This window comes from Pan paniscus, chromosome 18 (assembly GCF_029289425.2).
Source record: "Pan paniscus chromosome 18, NHGRI_mPanPan1-v2.0_pri, whole genome shotgun sequence".
In the NCBI taxonomy this organism is placed as follows: domain Eukaryota; kingdom Metazoa; phylum Chordata; class Mammalia; order Primates; family Hominidae; genus Pan; species Pan paniscus.
The window spans coordinates 22,139,818-22,163,624 of NC_073267.2; the positions used below are offsets into that span (position 1 = coordinate 22,139,818).

At 44.6% G+C, this 23,807-nt stretch overlaps 1 protein-coding gene across 1 annotated transcript in view; it reads right to left on the bottom strand.

Annotated features, from left to right (window-relative positions):
• DNAH3 (dynein axonemal heavy chain 3) overlaps nucleotides 1–23,807 on the bottom strand; it is a 219,936-nt gene that overhangs the window by 41,335 nt on the left and 154,794 nt on the right. The window contains exons 44-50 of the mRNA XM_024925984.4: nucleotides 15,621–15,744; nucleotides 15,372–15,528; nucleotides 14,984–15,127; nucleotides 12,729–13,395; nucleotides 10,402–10,567; nucleotides 6,858–7,074; nucleotides 2,739–2,921 (exon numbers count right to left, since the gene is read on the bottom strand). Of these exons, the coding sequence (XP_024781752.4) occupies nucleotides 2,739–2,921; nucleotides 6,858–7,074; nucleotides 10,402–10,567; nucleotides 12,729–13,395; nucleotides 14,984–15,127; nucleotides 15,372–15,528; nucleotides 15,621–15,744 (1,658 nt within the window). The remainder of the gene's footprint in view (nucleotides 1–2,738; nucleotides 2,922–6,857; nucleotides 7,075–10,401; nucleotides 10,568–12,728; nucleotides 13,396–14,983; nucleotides 15,128–15,371; nucleotides 15,529–15,620; nucleotides 15,745–23,807) is intronic.

A 23,807-nucleotide genomic window follows, 5' to 3' on the forward strand; every position in this document is an offset into this window, starting at 1 on the left:
CTCCCAAAGCACTGGGATTAAAGGCATGACCCATCATGGCTGGCCCATTATCACTGATGGTTTCCATTCACCTCGTGTCTGTTCTACCAGGACTACAAGTGAAAAAGCATCTGTAATTCAGGGTATTCATTATGTGACTCTGACAGGGATCAGACCCACCCAGGGGATCTCCCACAGGCCAGGTCTCAGGACTCAGTGGAGAAAAGCCAATCAAAAAGGCCTGCCCTTCTGAGACAATGCCCCGTGATTTTTTTTTTTTTTTTTTTGGTCACTCAGGCTGGAGTGCAGTGGCATGATGTCAGCTCACTGCAACCTCTACCTCCCAGGTTCAAGTGATTCATGTGCTTGGGCCTCCTGAATAGCTGGGATTACAGGTGCCCACCACCACGCCCGGCTAATTTTTATTCTTTTAGTAGAGACAGGGTTTCACCATATTGGCCAGGCTGGTCTCCAACTCCTGACCTAAAGTGATGCGCCTGCCTCAGCCTCCTAAAGTGTTGGGATTACAGGCGTGAGCCACCTCGCCCAGCTGCCATGACCTATTTATGATAGAAGACACATAGGCTGCTTTTTAATCAAGCCCTTGTTTGAAGAATGGTTGGGAGAATTTTCTGTTAAGTGGGGGCATAGGTTCAAGTATGTTAAGGTAAGTGCCATGAACCTTGGCTTCTAATCCCACTAACTAACCATGCAGCTCTGGAAAGTCAATTTACCACTGAACCTCAATGCTGTCAACTCTCATATGCCCATGTCTGTCATTCTTTTTTTTTTTCTTTTTGAGATAAGGTCTTGCTCTGTCGCTGAGGCTGGAGTGCATTGGTGCGATCTCAACTCACTGTGACCTCTACCTCTCGGGTTCAAGAAATTCTCCCACCTCAGCCTCCTGAGTAGCTGGGATTACAAGCATGTGCCACCACACCCAGCTAATTTTTGTATTTTTAGTAGAGATAAGGTTTTGTCATGTTGGCAAGGCTGTTCTCAAACACCTGACCTCAAGTGATCTGCCCACCTTGGCCTCCTGAAGTGCTGGGATTACAGGCATGAGCCACCTCTCCCGGCCCTATCTGTCATTCTGAAGTCTCAAAGTAGTTGTAATGCTCAAATGTAACCATGTACTTCCAAGTGCTTTGTGAAATATACAACATCACATCAGTGCTAATAGAAGAAGTAGATTTTCTTCTACTACGTGAACGTAGGTCAAGCCCTTACCAGGACTATTTCCTCTCTGGCACAAGAATCACCTTCAAGCGGGTTTCCTCTAGGTTCCACATTCTGTCATCCAACAAATATTTATTCCACGCCTACAACACGCCAGGCATAATTTAGCAAAAATACAATGGAGACGAAGGAAACAGCCATGTGGATATCAAAAGGAAGGGCATTCTGTGTAGAGGGAACAGCCAGTTCTTAGGCTCTGGGGTGGGAGTGCGGCTTATGATTATTTAACAAATAGCTAGGAGACCAACGTGGCCAGAGTACAGGGAATGAAGGAAAAGTGGTAAAACATGAGGTCAAAACATATTGGGTCTTTTTGTTTGTTTGTTTGTTTGTTTTTGAGACTGGGTCTTGCTCTGTCACCCAGGCTGGAGTGCAGTGGTGCGACCTGGACCCACTGTAGCCTCGACCTCCTGGGCTCAGGACCCTCCCACCTCAGTCTCCTGAGTAGTTGGGACCATAGGTGCATGCCACCACAGCTGGCTAATTTTTTTTACATTTTTTGTAGAGATGGGGTTTGCCATGTTGCCCAGGCTGGTCTTGAACTTGGCTGGTCTTGAACTCCAGGACTCAAGCAATCCACCCACCTCAGCCTCCCAAAGTACTGGGATTACAGGCATGAGCCACTGCCCCTGGCCACTTTTTTGTTTTGTTTTGTTTTTTAGACAACACAGGGTCTTGGTCAGCTACTGGGGAGGCTGAGGTGGGAGGATCACTTGAGTCCAAGTGTTCAAGGCTGCAGTGAGCTATGGATTGCAGTGGCATGATCCTAGTTCACTACAGCCTCAAACTCCTGGGCTCAAGCAATCCTCCCACATCAGCCTCCTGAGTAGCTGGGACTACATGGGTGTGCCACTACACCTGGCTGTTTTATAGTGTTTTTTTTTTTTTTTTTTGTAGAGACAGGATCTTGCTACGTTGCCCAGGCTGGTCTTAAACTCCGAGGCTCTGGCGATCCTCCTGCCTTTGTCTCCCAAAAATCTGGGATCACAGGTGTGAGCCACCACACCTGCCCATATGTTGGGTCTTAATGCTTCCTGGTTTCAGCGATGTTTCAGAACAACTTCCTTCATCACTTATCAGCTATGTGATGCTGGGAGAGTCGCCTACCCCTTATTATTATTATTTTTTTTTTAGACAGAGTTTCACTCTTGCCGCCCAGGCTGGAGTGCAGTGGTGCAATCTCAGCTCACTGCGACCTCTGCCTCCCAGGTTCAAGCAATTCCCCTGCCTCAGCTTCCTGAGTAGCTCGGATTACAGATGCACGCCACCACACCTGGCTAGTTTTTTTTTTTTTTTTAAGTAGAGATGAGGTTTCATTATGTTGGTCAGGCTGGTCTTGAACTCCTAACCTCAGGTGATCCACCTCCCTTGGTCTCCCAAAGTGCTGGGATTACAGCTATGAGCCACCATGCCCAGCCTTGCCTACCCTTTCTGAGCCTCGCTTTTCTCATCCGTAAGATGGGTATAACCATGCTCATTCGGCAGCACCAGTTCCCTCCCTTTCTTCTCAGTCTTTCTACCTTGATTCCTTGGGCAATGGCAGCAGCAACATTGGCTTCTTTTTCATCTGCCTGCACCAGAAGTTTCTTTCCATCAGCTTCTCTCGTCTCCGCTTCAATTTTCACCATCATCTTGGCAGTTTCCTCGGAGGTGAGGATGAGTTGAGGTTGAAGAGCTGTCAGTTCTCTTTGCATGACCGCTACCTAGCAAGGAGAGAGGTGGGAGAAATCCAGGGTCAGCACTCAAAATGGCAAAGCAGACAAGAGTTGAAATGATTCTCCAACCTATGACATAAGCAGAAAATATGTACTAATGATTTTGACATGGTCCTGGGTACAGATTCGTTTCCTAGTGATTATCTCATAGGTTTTTCAACACAGTTATTGAGTTTACACTCTGCGTTGTGGTTATCAAGCACTGTGCTAGGCACTAGACATATAATTGTAAACTAAAATATTTTTTAAAAACCGTTTCCTCCCTCACTGAGTCTATATTGTAGTGTTGGGGGTAATGGGAGAGAGACAGAGCAAAAGCAAGTTAAGACTTTTTTTTTTTTTTTTTTTTTTGGACAGAGTCTCACTCTGTCACCCAGGCTGGAGTGCAATGGCATGATCTTGGCTCACTGCAACCTCCAACTCCTGGGTTCAAGCAATTCTCCTGTCTCAGCCTCCCAAGTAGCTGGGACTACAGTCACACACCACCACGCCTGGCTAATTTTTATAGTTTTAGTAGAGACGAAGTTTCACCATGTTGGTCAAGCTGGTCTAGAACTCCTGACCTCAGGTGATCCACCCGCCTTAGCCTCCCGAAGTGCTGGGATTACAGGCATGAGCCACCACGCCTGGCCAAGAAATTTTTTTTTAAACTACATTTTTTTCTTGGCTTGTAATCCCAGCAATTTGGGAGGTAGAGGTGGGAGAATTGCTTGAGCCCAGAAGTTCAAGACCAGCCTGGGAAACATAGTGAGAACAGGTCTCTACAAAATTTTTTTTTAAGTTAAAATATTTTTTCTTTTTTTGAGATGGAGTCTCACTCTATCACCCAGGCTGGAGTACAGTGGTGAGATCTCAGCTCAATGCAACCTCTGCCTCCTGGGTTCAAGCAATTCTCCTGTCTCAGCCTCCCATGTGGCTGGGATTACAGGCATGTGCCACCACACCCAGCTAATTTTTGTATTTTTAGTAGAGATGGGGTTTCACCATGTTGGCCAGACTGGTCTTGAATTCCTGACCTCAGGTGATCCACCTGCCTTGGCCTCCCAAAGTTCTGGGATTACAGGCATGAGCCACTGTGCCCAGCCAAAATAATTTTTTAAAGCTACATTTTTTTCTTAAAGGCTATGAAGAAAAAAAGACAGCTGAGATAGAAGGTACTTTCAAGGCTACTTTTTCCAATAGTACTGTGGACTAAATGTTTGTGTCCTCCTCAGATTTATATGTTGAAGCATAATCCCCAATTTGATGGCAATTATAGGCGAGGTCTTTGAAGGTAATTAGAGTTAGAAGAGGTCATAAGGGTGAGGCCCACATGATGGGGTAAATGCCCTTATATAATAAAAGGAGGAAGCCACGTGAGATCTGTCTCTTCCCACTGTGTGAGGACACAGCAAGAAGGCAGCCGTCTGCAAACCAGGGAAAGAGCCCCCACCAGACAGTGGATCTGCTAGTGTCTTGATCTTGAACTTCCCAGCCTCCAGAACTACGAGAAGTAAACGTTTGTTGTTGAAGCCACCCAGTTTGGGATATTTTCCTATGGCAGCCCAAGCTGACTAAGACAGTCTGATGCTCTATAAAACATTCCTGCCAAGTAGTTTTCTGGTCTCTGAACTCCTCTAATAACAGGGAGTGCACCACCTCTCATGAGGGTTGTGCCATTTTTTAGACAATTAAACCCATTAGGCCGGGCTCAGTGGCTCACACCTGTAATCCCAGCACTTTGGGAGGCTGAGGTGGGCAGATCACTTGAGGTCAGGAGTTCGTGACCAGCCTGACCAACATGGAGAAACCCTGTCCCTACTAAAAACGCAAAAATTAGCCAGGTGCGGTGGCACGTGCCTGTAATCCCAGCTACTCGGGAGACTGAGGCAGGAGAATTGCTTGAATGCAGGAGGTGGAGGTTGCAGTGAGTCAAGATTGCACCACTGCACTCCAGCCTGGGTAATGGAATGAGACTCTGTCAAAACAAAAACAAAAACAAAAACAAACAAACAAAAAACCATTAGCTTTTCCTGATGCAGAGCTAGAATTACCCCCCTGAAGTTTGCACTCACTGGTCATGATTCTGCCTTTTAAGGCAGCTCAGACAAACAGGGTTGGGTTTCATGTATTTGGAGACAGTTTTCATGACCTTGCACCCAATGCCCCCAGTGAGCCTGTGTGAGACCAGAAGCACAGCAGGCTGGCCTAGTTAGGAACATAGGTTTTGGAGTCATGCAGATCTAAGTTTCAGTTCTAGCTGGACCACTCCCCAGGCTGTGTGATCATGGGCGAGACACCTGGCCTCTCTGTGTCCTGGCTTCTTTGTGTATCACATGGAGATGGTAACGATACTTTCTTCACACACAGCACTAGGGATGCAGTAGGACCCAAGAAATGTTAACTGGTGCAATCATTTTATTTTCTGGTCTAGACTGTCTTAGGTCCTTTTGCTGTTCCTCAGACACGACCGACCTCACCCTTGCTGGACAGACTTCACTTTCAACATCTCTAAAAACCAACCACTCAAATCCCCAGGAACAGAGCAACAGAGGCCATTTCCAATGTTCTCTCCCATCCCTGCATTGCAGTGTTTGTGGGTTTGCTGTACACAGAGCCAAGCTCTGTAAATCAATCAATGTTCTTTGGTCTTTATTGGGGCTGAAAATCCATCTCCTAGTACAGCTTTCATTTTAGATAATTTTTCAGGTGGCTCTAAGAACAAATTAATTAATAACTCATGTGCCAGGCATTTTGCTAAAGGCTGCACTGTGTCAGCTTACTTCATCTTCATAACAGCCCTATGCAGTGAAAACTGCTACCACTTAGTTTTTTCTTCTTTTTTAAAGGGACAAGGTGGCCGGGCGGGTGGCTCATGCCTGTAATCCCAGCACTTTGGGAGGCCGAGGTGGGCAGATCACCTGAGGTCAGGAGTTCGAGATCAGACTGGCCAACATGGCAAAACCCCGTCTCTACTAAAAATACAAAAATTAGCTGGGCGTGGTGGCACGCACCTGTAGTACCAGCTATTTGGGATACTGAGACAGGAGGATCACTTGAACCCAGGAGGTAGAGGTTGCAGTGAGCTGAGATTGCGCCACTGAGTTCCAGCCTCAGTGACAGAGAAAGACTGCGTCTCGAAAGAAATAATTATAATAAAATAAAGAGACAAAGTCTCACTCTGTTACCCCGCTGCAGTGCAGTGGTACGATCATAGCTCACTGCAGCCTCAAACTCCTGGGCTCAAGTGATCCTCCCACCTCAGCCTCCCAAGTAGTTGAGACTACAGGCACATGCCACTGCACTTGGCTAATTTTATTTTATTTATTTTTTTGTAGAGATGGGGTCTTGCTGTGTTTCCCAGGCTGGTCTCAAGCGATCTCTTGGCCTCAACTGATCCTCCCGCTTTGACCTCCCAAATGCTGGGATTACAGGCGTGAGCCACTGCACTGGACCTTCACCTTTTTATAGAAGAGGAATCTGAGGCTCAAAGAAGTGAAATAACATGCCCCTGGCTCTACAGCTGGTATGCTGTAGAGATAAATTTGGGCCCAGATCTGACTCCACAAAGATATCTTGAACCATTCACTGCCTTATCCTGCCCAGGTCCCCATAAGGTGAGACAAGGGAGGCACTCACCTTGAGGACAAAACTTAAGGGGTCATTTAAAAAAAAAAGTACTCAAGATAAATATAATACATTATTGCAATAGATTAAGAAATCAAAATTAATGCAAAAAACCCATGATGAACAAAATATCAAAATCTTAAAGACAGGATCCCACAGGGCAGGGATTACAGTGATGTAGGTAAGGTAAGCTCTGCAAATGCAGGGTCACATTCTGCTTGATCTGGTGTCCTCTTAATTCTGCACCTGAACACATGCCTCGGCACATCCACCTCGTTCCGGGCTTCTTCGTCTCTGTTCTGTTTTGGCAGTGCTCACCTGAGAAGCTGCAAAGTCGAGTTTCTGCAAGCCTGTCAGGTAGCGGTTCCTCATCATAGCCACCTCTTGCCTCTTGCTATTCAGGAGCGTCTTGAAGGTTAGAATCAATTCAAGGTAGGAGGTGGGGGTAACATAGTTGTGTCTTCGAAGTTTGTTGTAAAAATCGAGTGACAGCTTCTTGACGCTCTCTTGGAAATATTTGCACATGGACACGACCCTACCGAGGACACCAAGGCAGTTAGGCAGGACCCAACATCCTCCAGGGAGATCCAATACAGCTTTAGTTATAGACATGAGGATATGAGAAGGCACATACACTGACTGTGACATGTTAGAATCCAAACTCTCTGAGGACATGTCAACAGAGCTGAGGCAGAGAAAGATGGGGCAGGTACATAGGTGCATACTCTCACACAAATGATTTTATATTTATTTATTTATTTATTTATTGAGACAGTGTCTCTCTCTGACACCCAGGCTGGAGTGCAGTGGCGCGATCTCAGCTCACTGCAACCTCTGCCTCCCAGGCTCAAGTGATTTTCCTGCTTCAGCCTCCCGAGTAGCTGGGATTACAGGCATGTGCCACCACGCCCAGCTAATTTTTCTATTTTCAGTAGAGGCAGAGTTTCACCATGTTGGTCAGGCTAGTCTGAAACTCCTGACCTCAAGTGATCTGCCCACCTTGGCCTCCCAAAGTGCTGGGATTACAGGCATGAGCCACCACGCCCAGCCACAAATGGTCTTTGATCAAGTCATTTCTATCACTGATCCCTTTGATGAATCACCAGGGCTTAAGCAGGAATTCCTAAACTTTGGTAGTTTGGAGATATTCCCTGACTTTGTAGAAAATATATATATATATATATATATATATATAATTTTATTATATATTTATTTATATTATTTATTATATATTATAATATACACTATACATTGTATTATATATTATAGTATACATTATACATTGTATTATATATTGTAATATACACTATACATTATACATTGTATATTATAATACACATTATACATTGTATATAATACACATTATACATTGTATATTATAATAACATTATATATTATAATATACATTATACATTATATATAATATATATTATACATTATATATTATAATATACATTATATATTATATTATATATTATAATATATACTATATTATATATTATTATATTTATTTATATATAAATATATATATGTGGGGGGGGAGAGAGAGAGACAGGATTGCACTCTGTCATCCAGGCTGGAGTGCAGTGGCACAATCATGGCTCACTGTAGCCTTAACCTCCCTGGCTCAAGTGATCCTCCCACCTCAGCCTCCCGAGTAGCTGAAGTCTCAGGCACACACCACCACACCCAGCTAATCTTCTGCATTTTTAGTAGAGATGGTGGGGGGTGGGGTAGGTGTTGCTATGTTGCCCAGGCTAGTCTGGAATTCTCGACCTCAAGTGATCCACCCGCCTTGGCCTCCCAAAGTGCTGGGATTATAGGCATGAAACACCATGCCCAGCCAATTTTTAAAAATGCATAAAATAAAACACAGAATTACCATGGAAACCAATTATATTGAAATAGGCTTTTTGAAATGTTTTAAAATATTTTAAAATTTGTAATATAGTAATATACATGCTGCTTTACTAAGGCATTAAATCAGGGATTAGTAAACCTTTTCTGGAAAGGGTCAGATAATAAATATTTTAGCCTTTGTGGACCACATGATATCTGTCACAGTTACTCAACTCTGCCATTTTAGTGCAAAAACAGCCACAGATGGTGTGTAAACTAATGGGCATGCGTGCATTCCAATAAAACTTTATTTACAAAAGCAGGGTGAATTCAACTAGGCCCATGAACCATAGTTTGTCAGCTTCTGCATTAAATAACAAGAGTGGGCAGCAGGTCTAAAAAGCACCATCAATTCGAAGAAAATTATACACTGAGTTAACTGTAATGATGCAATGAGTTCTGCAAAGAACTATGATTCCTACTGGTAACAAAGTCAGGCCCTGCTCATCCCACTGGGGTTTACTGCCTACATTCATAACTGGAGGAAATGCAAAGTACCAGTTGGATATCATTGGAAATGAAGATGTAATGTTTCCCATTCATATTCATCCACCCACTGAATTCTACCCACAAGCACGTGGACCCAGGTTAAGGGTCTTCTGGTCTAGATAATAAAGTTCAAAATACCCCAAATGGAATTTAAGGCCATTGACACTCTTACCCCTACCTACTTCCTCATTTTTCATCCATTAATTCAACAAACAGTGATTGAGGCTGGGTGCGGTGGCTCATGCCTGTAATCCCAGCACTTTGGGAGGCCGAGGTGGGCAAATCACTTAAGGTCAGTTGAGACCAGCCTGGCCAACATGGTGAAACCCAGTGTCCACTAAAAATCCAAAAATTAGCTGGGCATGGAGGCTCACACCTGTAATCTCAGCTACTCGGGAGGCTGAGGCACAAGAATCGCATTAACCCAGGAGGCGGAGGTTGCTGTGAGCCGAGATCGCACCACTGCACTCCAACCTGGGCGACAGAGTGAGACTCCATCTCAAAATAAATAGATAAATAAATAAATAAATAAAATAAACAATGATTGAACCTACTGTGTGCCAAGCACCTTCCAGAAACTAAGGAAACAGAGGTAGACAAGGTTGACTGATCTCTAGCCTTCATGGAACATCCAGAATGACTGATATTCTCACCTCTTCCCTTACTCTAGCCAAATAAAATGCTTTATATATATATATATGCATATATACATATATAAAGTGTATAAAGCACATATATATAATAAAGCACATATATATATAATATATATAATTAAGCATATATATATAATACAGCACATATATGTGTGCTTTATACATAAAAGAGTAAATTTTCACCCTTATAGGAACTAATTTTTGCCAGGTGCAGTAGCTCACACCTGTATTCCCAGCACTTTGGGAGGCCAAGGCGGGCAGATTACATGAGGTCAGGAGTTCGAGACCACCCTGGCCAACATGGCGAAACCCCATATCTAGTAAAAATATAAAAATTAGCTGGACGTGATGGCAGGTGCCTGTAATCCCAGCTGCTTGGGGGAGGCTGAGGCATGAGAATCACTTGAATCTGGGAGGCAGAGGTTGCTGTGAGCTGAGATTGCACCAAGGAACTCCAGCCTGGGGGATAGAGCAAGACTCCATCTCAAAAACAAATAAACAAACAAACATTGTTTTGTGGTCTCAGCAGCAATCTTCTTCCTGTTGAGAATGCATATTCTAGGACTACTGAAATAGCTATATCATTATTCCAGGTTCTCATAGCTAGGACAAATCTCCAGGACAATTCTGAACAATGAAATTTTCTTCTTTTACAGACAAGATGCTTTATTAAATATCTAACTAACTGTGATTCAATTTAAAAGCATAAGACATTTGCTATATACAAATTGAGAAATCTTCAAAACAACAACAAAAATAGAGCCAGCATCTGGACTTCAAATTTGGAATATCTAGAGTCCTAAAATGCAATCAACACTTACTCTATCCGAATGTTGTCATCAAGCTCCACATCCTCTAGAAATTTGTTAGCCACCAACTCTAGGGCATCTGTGGGCCAGGACTGGAACCAATCAATCGTACAGCAATTGATCAGCGAAGGGAACATCCGCAGGCGGTTCCTGAAGGCATCCCCTATTGGACTCATGGCTAATGAAAAGGAGATTTTGTTAATTACCTTCCTCCAAGGCAGGTGGACCCAAGGAGGCAGGCGGGTATTCCCAAGGATTCTGGTGGGGTAAGTGGGGGCAGGCTTCCTCCTGGCGCTCCAGGGATGTGACTGTCAATGGCCATAATGAGTGCCTGGGAAATGCGGGCTAATTAGTGGGATATTTTCACTTAACTTTGTGAGGAGCCCATTATAATAGCCCCTTTTTAAAAAAATTTTTTTTTAATTTTTTATTTTTTATTAAGACAGATTCTTGCTCCGTCACCCAGACTGGAGTGCAGTGGCGCAATCTCGGCTCACTGCAACCTCCGCCTCCTGGGTTCAAGCTATTCTCCTGCCTCAGCTTCCTGAGTAGCTGGGACTATAGGCACCCACCACCACTTCCAGCTAATTTTTGCATTTTTAGTAGAGACGGGGTTTCACCATTTTGGTCAGGCTGGTCTCAAACTCCTGACCTCAAGTGATCTGCCTGCCTCAGCCTCCCAAAGTGCTGGGATTACAGGCGTGAGCCACCATGCCTGAGTCTATTACCTTCTAACTGGTCTCCCATACACACTATTGTTCCTTCCGCATCCTTCGGGTCACGTAGCCAGTGTGGCTGGAGCCCTTTGATTGACTTGCTGTATTTGTGCTGATACACGGGCGCCATACACTGTTATTTATAGAAGTTGCTGTGAGGTCATCTGCTTGTTTCTGATCCCATCTCTGGCCAATAACAAATTTTGGGTTCCACACTTAAAATTCCATTCATTGTTATTTAGACTATGTGTGGTGGAAGGGAGCATGATGTCTAGGTGGAAGTGAAAGGTCACTGTGGGTAAAGAACAGAGGCCTGGCACAGTGGCTCACGTCTGTAATCCCAACACTTTGGGAGGCCAAGGCAGGAGGATCATTTGAGCCCAGGAGTTTCAGACCAGCCTGGGCAACAAAGTGAACCCCACATCCCCGTCCCCTATCTCTACAAAAATGGAAAAAATTTGCTGGGCATCGTGGTGTGTGCCTGTAGTCCCAGGTACTCAGGAGGCTGAGGTGAGAGGATCACTTGAGCCCAGGAAGTTGAGGCTGCAGTGAGCTAGAACCACATCACTGCACTCCAGCCTGGGTGACAGAGCAAGACCCTATATCCAGGAAAAAAAAAAAAAAGAGAGAAAGGAGGATGGTTTGAAAAGATGAAGGTGGAGAGGATACAGAGGACAGTCTGGCAGGTGGCCTTATGGCCTTATGAGACCACAGGTTAGTAATTTTGGTCCTTATCCCAATGTGTGTGTGTGTGTATGTGTGCACGTGTGCGCGTGCGTGCGTGTGTGTGTGTGTGTATGCATGCATGAACACAATGATAATATTTGCAGCATATGAAAAAAATCAGCCTGGCTTCATGGAACAGACAAGAATGGAGCTAGAATGATTAGAAAGTTGCAGAGGTGAGCCTGGGTAAGAGGATGGCAGCTTAGCCAATGTGAAGGTGATGGAGATAGAGATAAGAGAGTGGATATGAGACAGCTGGAGGTAACACAGACAGGACTTGGTACAGAAAGGGAAGTACTAAACACAATTGCTAGGTTTCTAGATACATTGGGAATGTCGTTCACAGAGAAAACCCGAGATGTCATTCTGTGCAAGGGTAATTCTCAGAGGAGAATTCAGGAAATTAAAGACGGGGGACAGGTTTGAAATTGTTCAGGGTCCGGCACGGTGGCTTATGCCTGTAATCCCAGCACTTCGGGAGGCCGAGGCGGGCAGATCACTTGAAGCCAGGAGTATGAGACTAGCCTGGCCAACATGGTGAAACCCCTCTCTACTAAAAATATAAAAATTAGCAGGTGTGGTACGCGCCTGCAATCACAGCTACTCAGGAGGCTGAGGCACCAGAATCGCTTGAAACTGGGAGGCAGAGGTTGCAGTGAGCTGAGATCTCACCACTGCACTCCAGCCTGGGCAACAGAGCAAGGCTGTCTTTAAAAAAAAAATTGCTGCTCAGAAGAGTGAAAAAAGTTGCCAGAGGAACTCCGGGCCCTGACCCCGAGCTGGTGCGTTGGCTGAATCAACCCTGGGACCATTGTAAGGGATTGGGCTGCTCAGGGCACTCAGAAGACCCCAAAACACCCAGAAGAACAAGGGCAAATGGAGTTTTCTTCTTCTTACCGAGGACAATGTGAAGGTTCTTTCTCACCCTCTCAATAAAGAAGTTATACATAGAAAGAGGAGTGACTTCAACCTTCTCTCCTTGGGTCCTGGCTGCAGTCTGCATCTTCTCCACGATGTCAGCCTTCTCGTCAGCAGGGAAGATGTTAGGCACGTCACCTGTGTTCAGAAGCATATTGATGTCCTCCACGAACGATTCATCCTTGATCTGGTTGTCGGCGAAGAGGAACACGGTGCTCTTGGTGGCCACGCCGACCTGCAGCATGATCTTCTTAAGATCTTCTCGCCAGTCATTGCCTGTGTAGTTCTTGGTGATCTCGATCTGGTATAGCTCGTATGCGTTCATGAATGTGGACAGTTTGGTGGCACTTTGCCGCCCGCTACCCCCTATGCCCACCAGGAGCAGGTGGCCTTTGTCCTGCTTCAGGACACGGCAGATCCTAGAGATGTGCTCAATGGCAAACCTGAACATGACCAGGGACATGGGGGCCTTGCTGATGTTGTTGAATTCTTCCAGGTAGTGCTCCATGACCACAGTCAGCTGTTTCAGGTCAGTGATCTCATCGTAGATTTTTTGGTCACTTTCTGGCTTGAAATAATCTCCAAAGAAGAGGCTTCGAATGTTATCATCGACAATCTTTCCAGTGGGTGACAAGTGGATAAGCACCTGTAAGAAAAGTAAATCTCGGCGGGGCATTCAGTGAATGGCCCAGCCAGGCTGGTAGGGACATCATGGAGGGAGGGCATGGGAGACGTGGCTTATTTCCTCTGAGCACATCCTTCAAGGTCATGGATCATCAGTTTTGTTTTGTTTCGTTTTGTTTTGAGACAGAGTCTCACTCTGTCGCCCAGGCTGGGGTGCAATGGTGTGATCTCAGTTCACTGCAACCTCTGCCTCCTGGGTTCAAGCGATTCTCCCGCCTCAGCCTCCCAAATAGCTGGGATTACAAGCACCCACCATCATGCCTGGCTAATTTTTGTATTTTTGTAGAGATGGGGTTTCATCATGTTGGCCAGGCTGGTCCTGAACTCCTGATATCAGGTTACCTGCCCACCTCGTCCTCCCAAAGTGCTGGGATTACAGGCATGAGCCACTGTGCCCAGCCCAGTCTTTTTGTTTTTTAAACATAATATGTGGATTTCATGCTTGTAAAGACTATAATGAAAGAACATTGCTGGGCACGGTGGCTCATGCCTGTAGTCCCAGCACTTTGGGAGGCCGAGGCAGAAGGATCATTTGAGCTCAGGACTTCAAGACCAGCCTGGGCAACATAGTGAGACTCAGTCTCTACAATAAAATAAGAAAAAATTAGCTGGGCATCGTGGTGCCCACCTGTAATCCCAGCTACTCAGGAGGCCGAGGTGGAGGACTGCTTGAGCCCAGGAGCTTGAGGCTGCAGTGTGCTACGATCATACCATTGCACTCCAGCCTGGGTGACAGAGTGAGGTCCTACCTCTAAAAATAAATATTTTTTTTTGTTAAAAGAAAGGACATTAGAGTATGAACGCTTTAATCAGTCTATTTGCCATGTGATTAAAACATTGGTGATCAGTTTGTACGGTCCCCAGAAAAGACAGTTGAAGGATGTGCTTTTCTTAGGTGCTTGATCCTCCACCAAATAGAAGTATAGACACTATCCTGGTCCCCACTCTGTGCCTGGAGTAGGAACGTTTTAGATGCCTCCTCTTCCTATGTTAGAACCCAGTGACGCTTTTGCACTTGGCCTCTGAACGCAAGATAAAACACTTGAAATTTTTCTATGGAGAAATCACAGCTTCTTAGCAGTGGAAGAATAACCAGATGATAAAAATATAGATGTTTAAAACAACTTTTCTTATATGAAAATGGAAAAGAGAAAATATTCACACCTGGAAAACCATAACAATCTTTCACTTGAGCTTTATAGGACCTCAGTCAAATCATGACAATGTATAGTTTATTTCTCAACTCACCAATTAATTGATCCTAAAAATGCATTCTAAGTTCATAATAAACATTCATTTATAATGAACTTAAAATGCATGTTAAGCCATTTTGAGTGGATTCAAACTTATATGTTACAACAGAAGGGAAGCAAAGTTGGACCAAGTAAAATATCACCAAATCAAAAGAGCAGTTGACTCAATACTGTTTCCTGAGATTCAGAGTGCAGAGCTGGCAGTCTCCAACAGGAAGGGAACCTGAAATCTGAGAGTAACGTGGTTAAACACTTGGAACCATTTCTGAGGCCAAATGATCACAGAATCTGGTTTACCTTCTCTATGGTCTGCTTGAAGCAGTTGGAGGTGGTTTCCTTCACCATGTTGAAAAAGACCTGTCTGTCCTCCTTGTCAATCAGACGATCATAGAAGACCCGATAAACCTCATGGATCCAAAGCCGGATACATTTTTCTACATCCTAAAAATCCAGAGTTAATTATTCAAACGAGTGGAAGATGGTCCCTGAGGTGGTAGTTCTCAGTAGTAGCTAAGTCCTGGGGTTGATTTGAGGATTGAACTAGATAATGTTTATAAAATGCTTAGCACAATGCCTAGCATAGACTAAGTGCCTAATAAAAGTTAGCTATTACTGCTATTACTACATGTTCTATGTAGCCAAGGATATGCTGAATGATCTTGGTAGTAAAATGATAGTGGCTGACCTGCAGGTGTGTGTGAGGGCACAGCAGGACCCCTTGAATCACTCGTGAGAAGTCCCGCAGGTTAAAGACGTAATGTGACTTCGAGGGAGTTGGCAAGAAGTTCTCCACTGCATCTCTATAAATTGTCTTAGTAGCTTGGACCAGCATCTTTCCGTACCTTGGCAGGAAAGGGATGGCACAGTAGTCAAGGAGAGGCCAGAAACTGAGAACCCCCAGCCCAATATCCAGGAAGACAGAGGAACCTCTTACCTTAAAAACATCACATCAAACCCTTTCCCGAAGTGCCAGTCAACAATCGAACTGAAAATCTTGGTTAAAATGTCATCCTCAAAGGCATTGATGGAAATGATATTCAGATGGCGAGTGAATCGTCCTGGGGAACACAACACACAAGTGAATCATCCTGGAAAACACATATTCTCACACTGTCTGTGACCCTAGGATGCACAAGAGGTGGCTTTGCCTTCTGCCTTCATGTTCTAGAGCTGTGCTGTGCAATATGGCAACCTCTAGCCACCTGCAGCAAATTTAAACTTAAATTAATTAATATTAAATAACATTAAAAATGCTCTTCCTTAGTCTCACCACACTTCAAGTGCTCAAGAGCCACATGTGGCTAGTGGCTACCGTATTGCTCAGTACAAGATATAGAGCATCTCCATACTGCAGAAGTTCTACTGAGTGCTCGTTTAGTGCTCATTATTATATCATATCATGTTGTATTATATTACATTATTTTTTGAGATGGAGTTCCCCTCTGTTGCCCAGGCTGGAGTGCAGTGGTGCCACCTCAGTTCACTGCAACCTCTGCCTCCCGGGCTCAAGAGATTCTCCAGCCTCAGCCTCCAGAGTAGCTGGGACTACAGGCCTCCCAGAGTGCTGTGATTGCAGGCATGAGACACCGCGCCCGGCCTCAAGATTGTTTTTAAAAGATAAAGGGAATACATGATCATTGTAAAAGAGTCAAACAATTCAGGAATACTTTGTTGAAAGTGAAAATCTCCTTTTGTGTCCGGAATTGGTGGGTTCTTAGTCTCACTGACTTCAAAAATGAAGCCGCGAACCCTCGCGGTGAGTGTTACAGCTCTTAAGGTGGCGCGTCTGGAGTTTGTTCCTTCTGATGTTCGAATGTGTTCGGAGTTTTTTCCTTCTGGTGGGTTCGTCATCTCGCTGGCTCAGGAGTGAAACTGCAGACCTTCGCGGTGAGTGTTACAGCTCTTAAGGCGGCACGTCTGGAGTTATTTGTTCCTCCCGGTGGACTCGTCTCGCTGGCTTCAAGAGTGAAGCTGCAGACTTTCGCGGGGAGTGTTACAGCTCATAAAAGCAGTATAAACCCAAAAAATGAGCAGCAGTAAGATTTACTGCAAAGAGCGAAAGAACAAAGCTTCCACAGTGCGGAAAGAGACCCCAGCGGGTTACCACTGCTGGTTCGGGCAGCCTGCTTTTATTCTCTTATCTGGCCCCACCCACATCCTGCTGATTGGTAGAGCCGAGTGGTCTGTTTTGACAGGGTGCTGATTGGTGCATTTACAATCCCTGAGCTAGATACAAAGGTTCTCCTCGTCCCCATCAGATTAGTTAGATACAGAGTATCTACACAAAGGTTCTCCAAGGCCCCACCAGAGCAGCTAGATACAGAGTGTTGATTGGTGCACTCACAAACCTTGAGCTAAACACAGGGTGCTGATTGGTGTGTTTACAATCCCTGAGCTAGACATAAAGGTTTTCCAAGGCCCCACCAGAGCAGCTAGATACAGTGTTGATTGGTGCACTCACAAACCTTCAGCTAAACACAGGGTGCTGATTGGTGTGTTTACAATCCCTGAGCTAGACATAAAGGTTCTCCAAGTCCCCACCAGACTCAGGAGCCCAGCTGGCTTCACCTAGTGGATCCCGCACCGGGGCTGCAGGTGGAGCTGCCTGCCAGTCCCGTGCCGTGTGCTCACATTCCTCAGCCCTTGGGTGGTCGATGGGACTGGGCGCCGTGGAGCAGGGGGTGGTGCTCGTCGGGGAGGCTTGGGCCGCACAGAGCCCATGGAGTGGGTGGGAGGCTCAGGCATGGCGGGCTGCAGGTCCCGAGCCCTGCCCCGCGGGAAGGCAGCTAAGGCTCGGTGAGAAATCGAGCGCAGCGCCGGTGGGCTGGCACTGCTGGGGGACCCAGTACACCCTCCGCAGCCGCTGGCCGGGTGCTAAGTCCCTCATTGCCCGGGGCCAGCAGGGCTGGCCGGCTGCTCCGAGTGCGGGGCCCGCCAAGCCCACGCCCACCCGGAACTCCAGCTGGCCCGCAAGCGCCGCGCGCAGCCCGGGTTCGCGCTCGCGCCTCTCCCTCCACACCTCCCTGCAAGCTGAGGGAGTGGGCTCCGGCCTTGCCCAGCCCAGAAAGGGGCTCCCATAGTGCAGCGGTGGGCTGAAGGGCTCCTCAAGTGCCGCCAAAGTGGGAGCCCAGGCAGAGGAGGCGCCCAGAGCGAGCGAAGGCTGTGAGGACTTGCCAGCACGCTGTCACCTCTCACTTTCACTTACCTTATACGCGCCAAATCCATTCTCCCCTGCTAATTTGGTATCCTTATATCATCTATCTGTCTAATCTATCATCTTTCTGTGTATCTATAGATCTATGTATCTGTCTAATCTATAATTGTTAGATATCTGTATTTATTTATATAGATATATACCAGCTTTATTGATATCCCAATAATAACTCACATATTGTACCATTCACCCATTTAAAGTACAATTATTCAATGATTTTTAATATATTCAGGGTTGTGCAACCATTATCACAATTTTAGAACATTTTAATCGTGCTAAAAAGAAACCTTGTACCCATTAGCAGTCATTCCCCATTTTCCCATGGTTCTCAGCAACTAATAATCTACTTTCTGTCTCTATAGGTTTGCCTGTATATCTTTAAAACTTTTTTTGTTACAGGTAAAAGATAGATACAGAAAACCACACAAAACAAATGTATAGTTTAGTGAATCATTATAAGGTTAACACTCTTAGCATCTACTGTCAAGATTAAGAAATAGAATTTTGCCAGCCAGGTGTGGTGGCTCACTCCTGTAATCCCAGCACTTTGGGAGGCCGAGGCACGCAGATCACGAGGTCAAGAGATCGAGACCAGCCTGGCCAGCATGGTGAAACCCCCATCTCTATTAAAAATACAAAAATTAGCCAGGCGTGGTAGCGGGCACCTGTAGTCCCAACTACTCGGGAGGTTGAGGCAGGAGAATTGCTTGAACCCGGGAGGCGGAGATTACAGTGAGCCGAGATTGTGCCACTGCACTCCAGCCTGAGCGACAGAGCGAGACTCTGTCTCAAAACAAACAAACAAAAAACAAAACAAAAAACAAAAACAAAATAGAACTTTGCCAGCCCTCCACAAAAGCCTCTCGACAGAGCCCATCCTAAACTGTCTCCTTTTCTTCCTCCAAAAGTTATCACTCTTCTGACTTTTATAGTAATTGCTGTCTTGCATTTCTTTATGATTTTTACCATCCAAGTGTTTATTTGTAGACACCAGGGTTTAATTGTTTAATTCTGCCAGTTAAAACAACCATATGCCTTTTTTTTTCTTTTCTGAGATGGAGCCTCACTCCCATTGCACAGTCTAGAGTGCAGTGGCGCGATCTCGGCTCACAGCAACCTCCACCTCCCAGGTTCAAGTGATTCTCCTTCCTCAACCCCAAGTAGCTGGGATTACAGGCATGCACCACCATGACTGGCTAATTTTTGTATTTTTAGTAGAGATGGGGTTTTGCCATATTGGCCAGGCTGGTCTCAAACTCCTGACCTCAGGTGATTCACCCGCCTCGGCCTCCCAAAGTGCTAGGATTACAGACGTGAGCCTCTGCACCTGGCCTCATATGTATTTCTTAAGGTCTCTTTTTAATTTATAGTTTTTTCCCTCCATTCCTTTCTTACGTGTCTTATCCGTTGAAGATCTGGGCTGTTTGACTTGTAGAGTTTTCACAGTCAGGATTTTGTTGATTACACACTTATGATGCAGTTTATCACATTCCTCTGTCCTCTGTATTTCCTACAAATTTGTAGCTGGATCCAGAGACTTGTTGGGATTCAGATTCCATCCCTTTGGCCAGACCACAGGTGGTGGTGTGTTCTTTCACCGGAAAGTACTCAATAATGTTTCTCCTTTTGTAATGTTGGTAGCTACTGATGCTCAATGGCTACATCCATTAATTCACTGGGGTTTGCAAAGTGGTAATATTCTGAGTCACTTCTTTTTCATCTATTAGTTGCAATATTTTCATGAGATACTTCCCCTCATCAACCACTATTTGGTTATACAGTGGTACATTTCATACAAGAAAGTCAGGGTGTCAGAGAATGCCTGATCCTTTCCCATTTACTTACCAGTTTCCAAGATAACGAGTTGGTTCCTTATCATTTTCTGTAGGTGACCAACTATTATTATTGTTATAGACTCATGGATTAAAATATATTTAGATAAATTTCAATCCATTGAAATCACTACCATTGTTGAAGCTTAAATTTTCTCATCTTTGGTGAGTGAAAGCCTCTTTATGTTGACAACCAAGTCCTTTTGATGTGAGTCTGGTAATCTTTGATAGCTTTCTCATTATCTGGTATATCAAGACTTTACAGGCTTATTTCATATATTTATTTTTATTTTTATTTTTTGAGATGGAGTCTTGCTCTGTCACCCAGGCTGTAGTGCAGTGGTGGGATCTCGGCTCACTGCAAGCTCTGCCTCCCGGGTTCACGCCATTCTCCCGCCTCAGCCTCCCCAGCAGCTGGGACTACAGGCGCACACCGCCAAGCCCGGCTAATTTTTTTGTATTTTTAGTAGAGACGGGGTTTCACCGTGTTAGCCAGGTCGATCTCCTGACCTCGTGATCTGCCTGCCTCAGCCTCCCAAAGTGCTGGGATTACAGGCGTGAGCCACCGCTCCTGGCCTATTTCATATATTTCTTACCCCAGCAGACATGCAATCAGCCATTTCTTTAAGATGTCTTGGTTTCTTTCAGCAGGAAATTGGATTTCAAGACTACAATCTGAGTAGTAGACATGTTCATTGTTAATAAGGTGGTCATTATTTCTTTAGATCTTTTCAGTGGACATTAAACATCAAGTTCAAATTTAGGACTATAAAACTTTTGCCTAACTTCTTTTTTTTAGTTTTTGTTGTTGATTCATTCGTTGAGACAGAGTCTCACTTTGTTGCCCAGGCTGGAGCGTAGTGGTGTGGTCTCAGCTCACTGCAACCTTTACCACCCAGGTTCAAGCAATTCTCATGTTTCAGCCTCCTGAGTAGCTGGGACTACAGGCTCGCACCACCATGCCTGTCTAATTTTTGTATTTTTAGTAGAGGCAGGGTTTCACCATGTTGGCCAGGCTGGTCTCAAACTCCTGGCCTCAAGCGATCCACCCTCCTCGGCCTCCCAAAGTGCTGGGTTTACAGGTATGAGCCACTGCCCCCAGCCCTAACTTCCTATGTATTACATCTTGACCTCCTTTTTTCCACCCCGAGACTCTTGGTTCTCAAAAACTCAAGGGATAAGATAAATAGAAAATTCTACGTTTTCAATTGTTCTATATCTACATCATCAAATAATATACTCTTTACATAATATCACCTCTCCATTTAGTCTTAGTTCAACAAATAACCATATATTTAATGCTTACTACTAGTTATATCAGTCTCTCCACGGTCATTTTGATTACCTGAAATCCATTTTCTAGAAGATTCCTGAGAAATGGCTTAAAAAAATAATAGTCTCTGAGTTTGTGCATGTTAATAACAATTTTCCTTTAATACTTGAAGATTAATTTTTCTGGCTATAAAATCCTCAACTCTCATTTTATTTCCTTAAGTATCTTAAATGTGTTATTCCATTTTCTTCTGGTATTAAGCATTGCTACTGAAAACACTTAAAGTTGATCTAACTTTATTTCCCATATAAGTTGTGTGCTATTTTTGTCTAGATGCCCAAAAGTTTTTTTCTTTTTTTAAATTTTTGAGACAGGGTCTTGCTCTGTCGCCCTGGTTGCAGTGCAGTGGTGTAATCATAGCTCACCGCAGCCTTGACCTCCCTGCCTCAAGCGATCCTCCCACCTTAGCCTCCTGAGTAGCTGGGACTACAGGCACATGCCACAACACCTGGCTAATTTATTTTTCTTGAAAGCCCACTCTTTTATGCTGTTTATTAGCGTATGCCTTGGTAGTGATCATTTTGAGTCAATATTCTTAGGTATACAATGTGCTCTTCCAGTATGTAATTCTCAAAATGTTTTTTTCTTGCGTATTTTATTGGATTATATATTTTGTATTATTTCTTCTATTTCTTTATTTTGATTTTCTTATTCAGATACTTCAGACACTTCATGTTGGATTTTCTTTGTAACTTCAATATTTGTCATTTTCTCTCAAATCCTTTTAATCCTTTTCTTCATTTCTTTTTTAAAAAATGGCCTGGCGCAGTGGCTCACGCCTGTAATCCCAGTACTTTGGGAGGCCGAGGTGGGTGGATCACCTGAGATCCAGAGTTTGAGACCAGCCTGGCTAACAGGATGAAACCCCGTCTCTACTAAAAATACAAAAAAATTAGCCGGGCATTGTGGTGGGTGCCTGTAATCCCGGCTACTTAGGGAACTGAGGCAAGAGAATCACTTGAACCCGGAGGCGGAGGTTGCAGTGAGCTGAGATCACGCCATTGCACTCCAGCCTGGGCGACAAGAGCGAGACTCTGTCTCAAAATATAAATTAATTAATTAAATAAAAAAATAAAAAGTTTTTATTGTGATAAAATATATATAACATAAAATTGGCCATTTTAACCATTTTTAAGTGTACGGTTCAGAGGCATCAAGCACATTCACGTTGTCGTGCAACCATCTCCACCATTCATCTACAGAACTTTCATCTTCCCAAACTAAAAATCATTCATTCATTCAACATTCACTCATCAATCTCCCCTCCCTCCAGACTTTGACAACCACTTATTCTACTTTTTGTCTCTGTCAATTTGACTACTTTGAGTACCTCGTATAAGTGGAATCATACAGTATTTGCCTTTTTGTGAATGGTTTATTTCACTTAATGATATGGTTTATTTCACTTAAAGACAATAACATCTTTAAGTTTCATCCATGTTGTAACATGTCTTTTTTTAAAAAAAAAATCCTCCTTTTATTATTATTTTTTCCTACAGCATTATTTGCCGTGTTTATTCTTTCTTGTGTTCCTCCTAGTTTTTGGTTTCATTTTTCTTCTCTTTTTTTTTAGAGACAGGGTCTCACCCAGGTTGGAGTATTGTGGTGCGATCTTGGCTCACTGAAGCCTTGACCTCCCAAGGTTCAAGCGATCCTCCTGCCTCAGCCCCCTAAGTAGCTGGGACTACAGGTGCATGCCACCATACCCAGATAATTTTTTGTTGTTGTTGTATTTTTTGTAGAGATGGTGTTTCGCCAAGTTGCCCAGGCTGGTCTCAAATTCCTGACCTCAAGTAATCTGCCCGCTTTGGCATCCCAAAGTGCTGGGATTACAGCCGTGAGCCAGAGCCCGGCCTTTTCTTTCTTTTTTTGAGACAGAGTCTCACGCAGGCTGGAGTGCAATGGTGCAATCTTGGCTCACTGCAACCTCTGCCTCCCAGGTTCAAGCAATTCTTGTGCTTCAGCCTCCCGGGTAGCTGGGATAACAGGTGTGCATCATGCCCGGCTAATTTTTGTATTTTTAGTAGAGATGGGGTTTCGCCATCTTGGCCAGGCTGGTCTCGAACTCCTGGCCTCTTGAGATCTGCCCACTTTGGCCTCCCAAAGTGTTGAGATTATAGGCATGAGCCACTGCGCCCAGACTCTCTTGGTTTCTTACATGTTCAAAAATATAGTGAGTTGCTTTCTGAAAATTTCCGCCTTTTTTCCCTCTCTCTCTTTTATTTGGACCTTCTCTTTGCTTTGTTTCTATTCATCTTAACCTTCTCCATTCTGATTCAGCTACCAGCAATTTCTCTTCAATATAGGGTCCTGCCTTGAAAGGGGACACCTGACTGGTCAGTTTTGAGAAATCACGGGGGCTAGCATCCCCTTCAGAGCTCACCATGGGCTGGCTCACTGCAGTCACTAGTTTCAGCAGGTGAAAACCCTGTAAACTTCAGCTTCTCCTCTCACATGGGCCAGCACACTTCGCAGTGCAAACCTGCTGACTAGCTTTTGGTTCTTCCTCTCAGGTCCATTCCTTCTCGCTGCGTTCTCCTGCACAGGTGCAGATAATTGCAGGTCTTGCAGCTGTCAGTGGTTTGCTGTCACCCAATTTGTATTTTGGAATCTGTGGGGATACCTTGCAAACTAGCTTTGTTGTAAGTGTTGTTTATAGCTTTCTGGTTTTGCTACCTAGTTGCTCTGTTTTTATGTGACGATTTGGGAAGATCTGAAAACTGTGCAGCCTTTGTGGCTGCC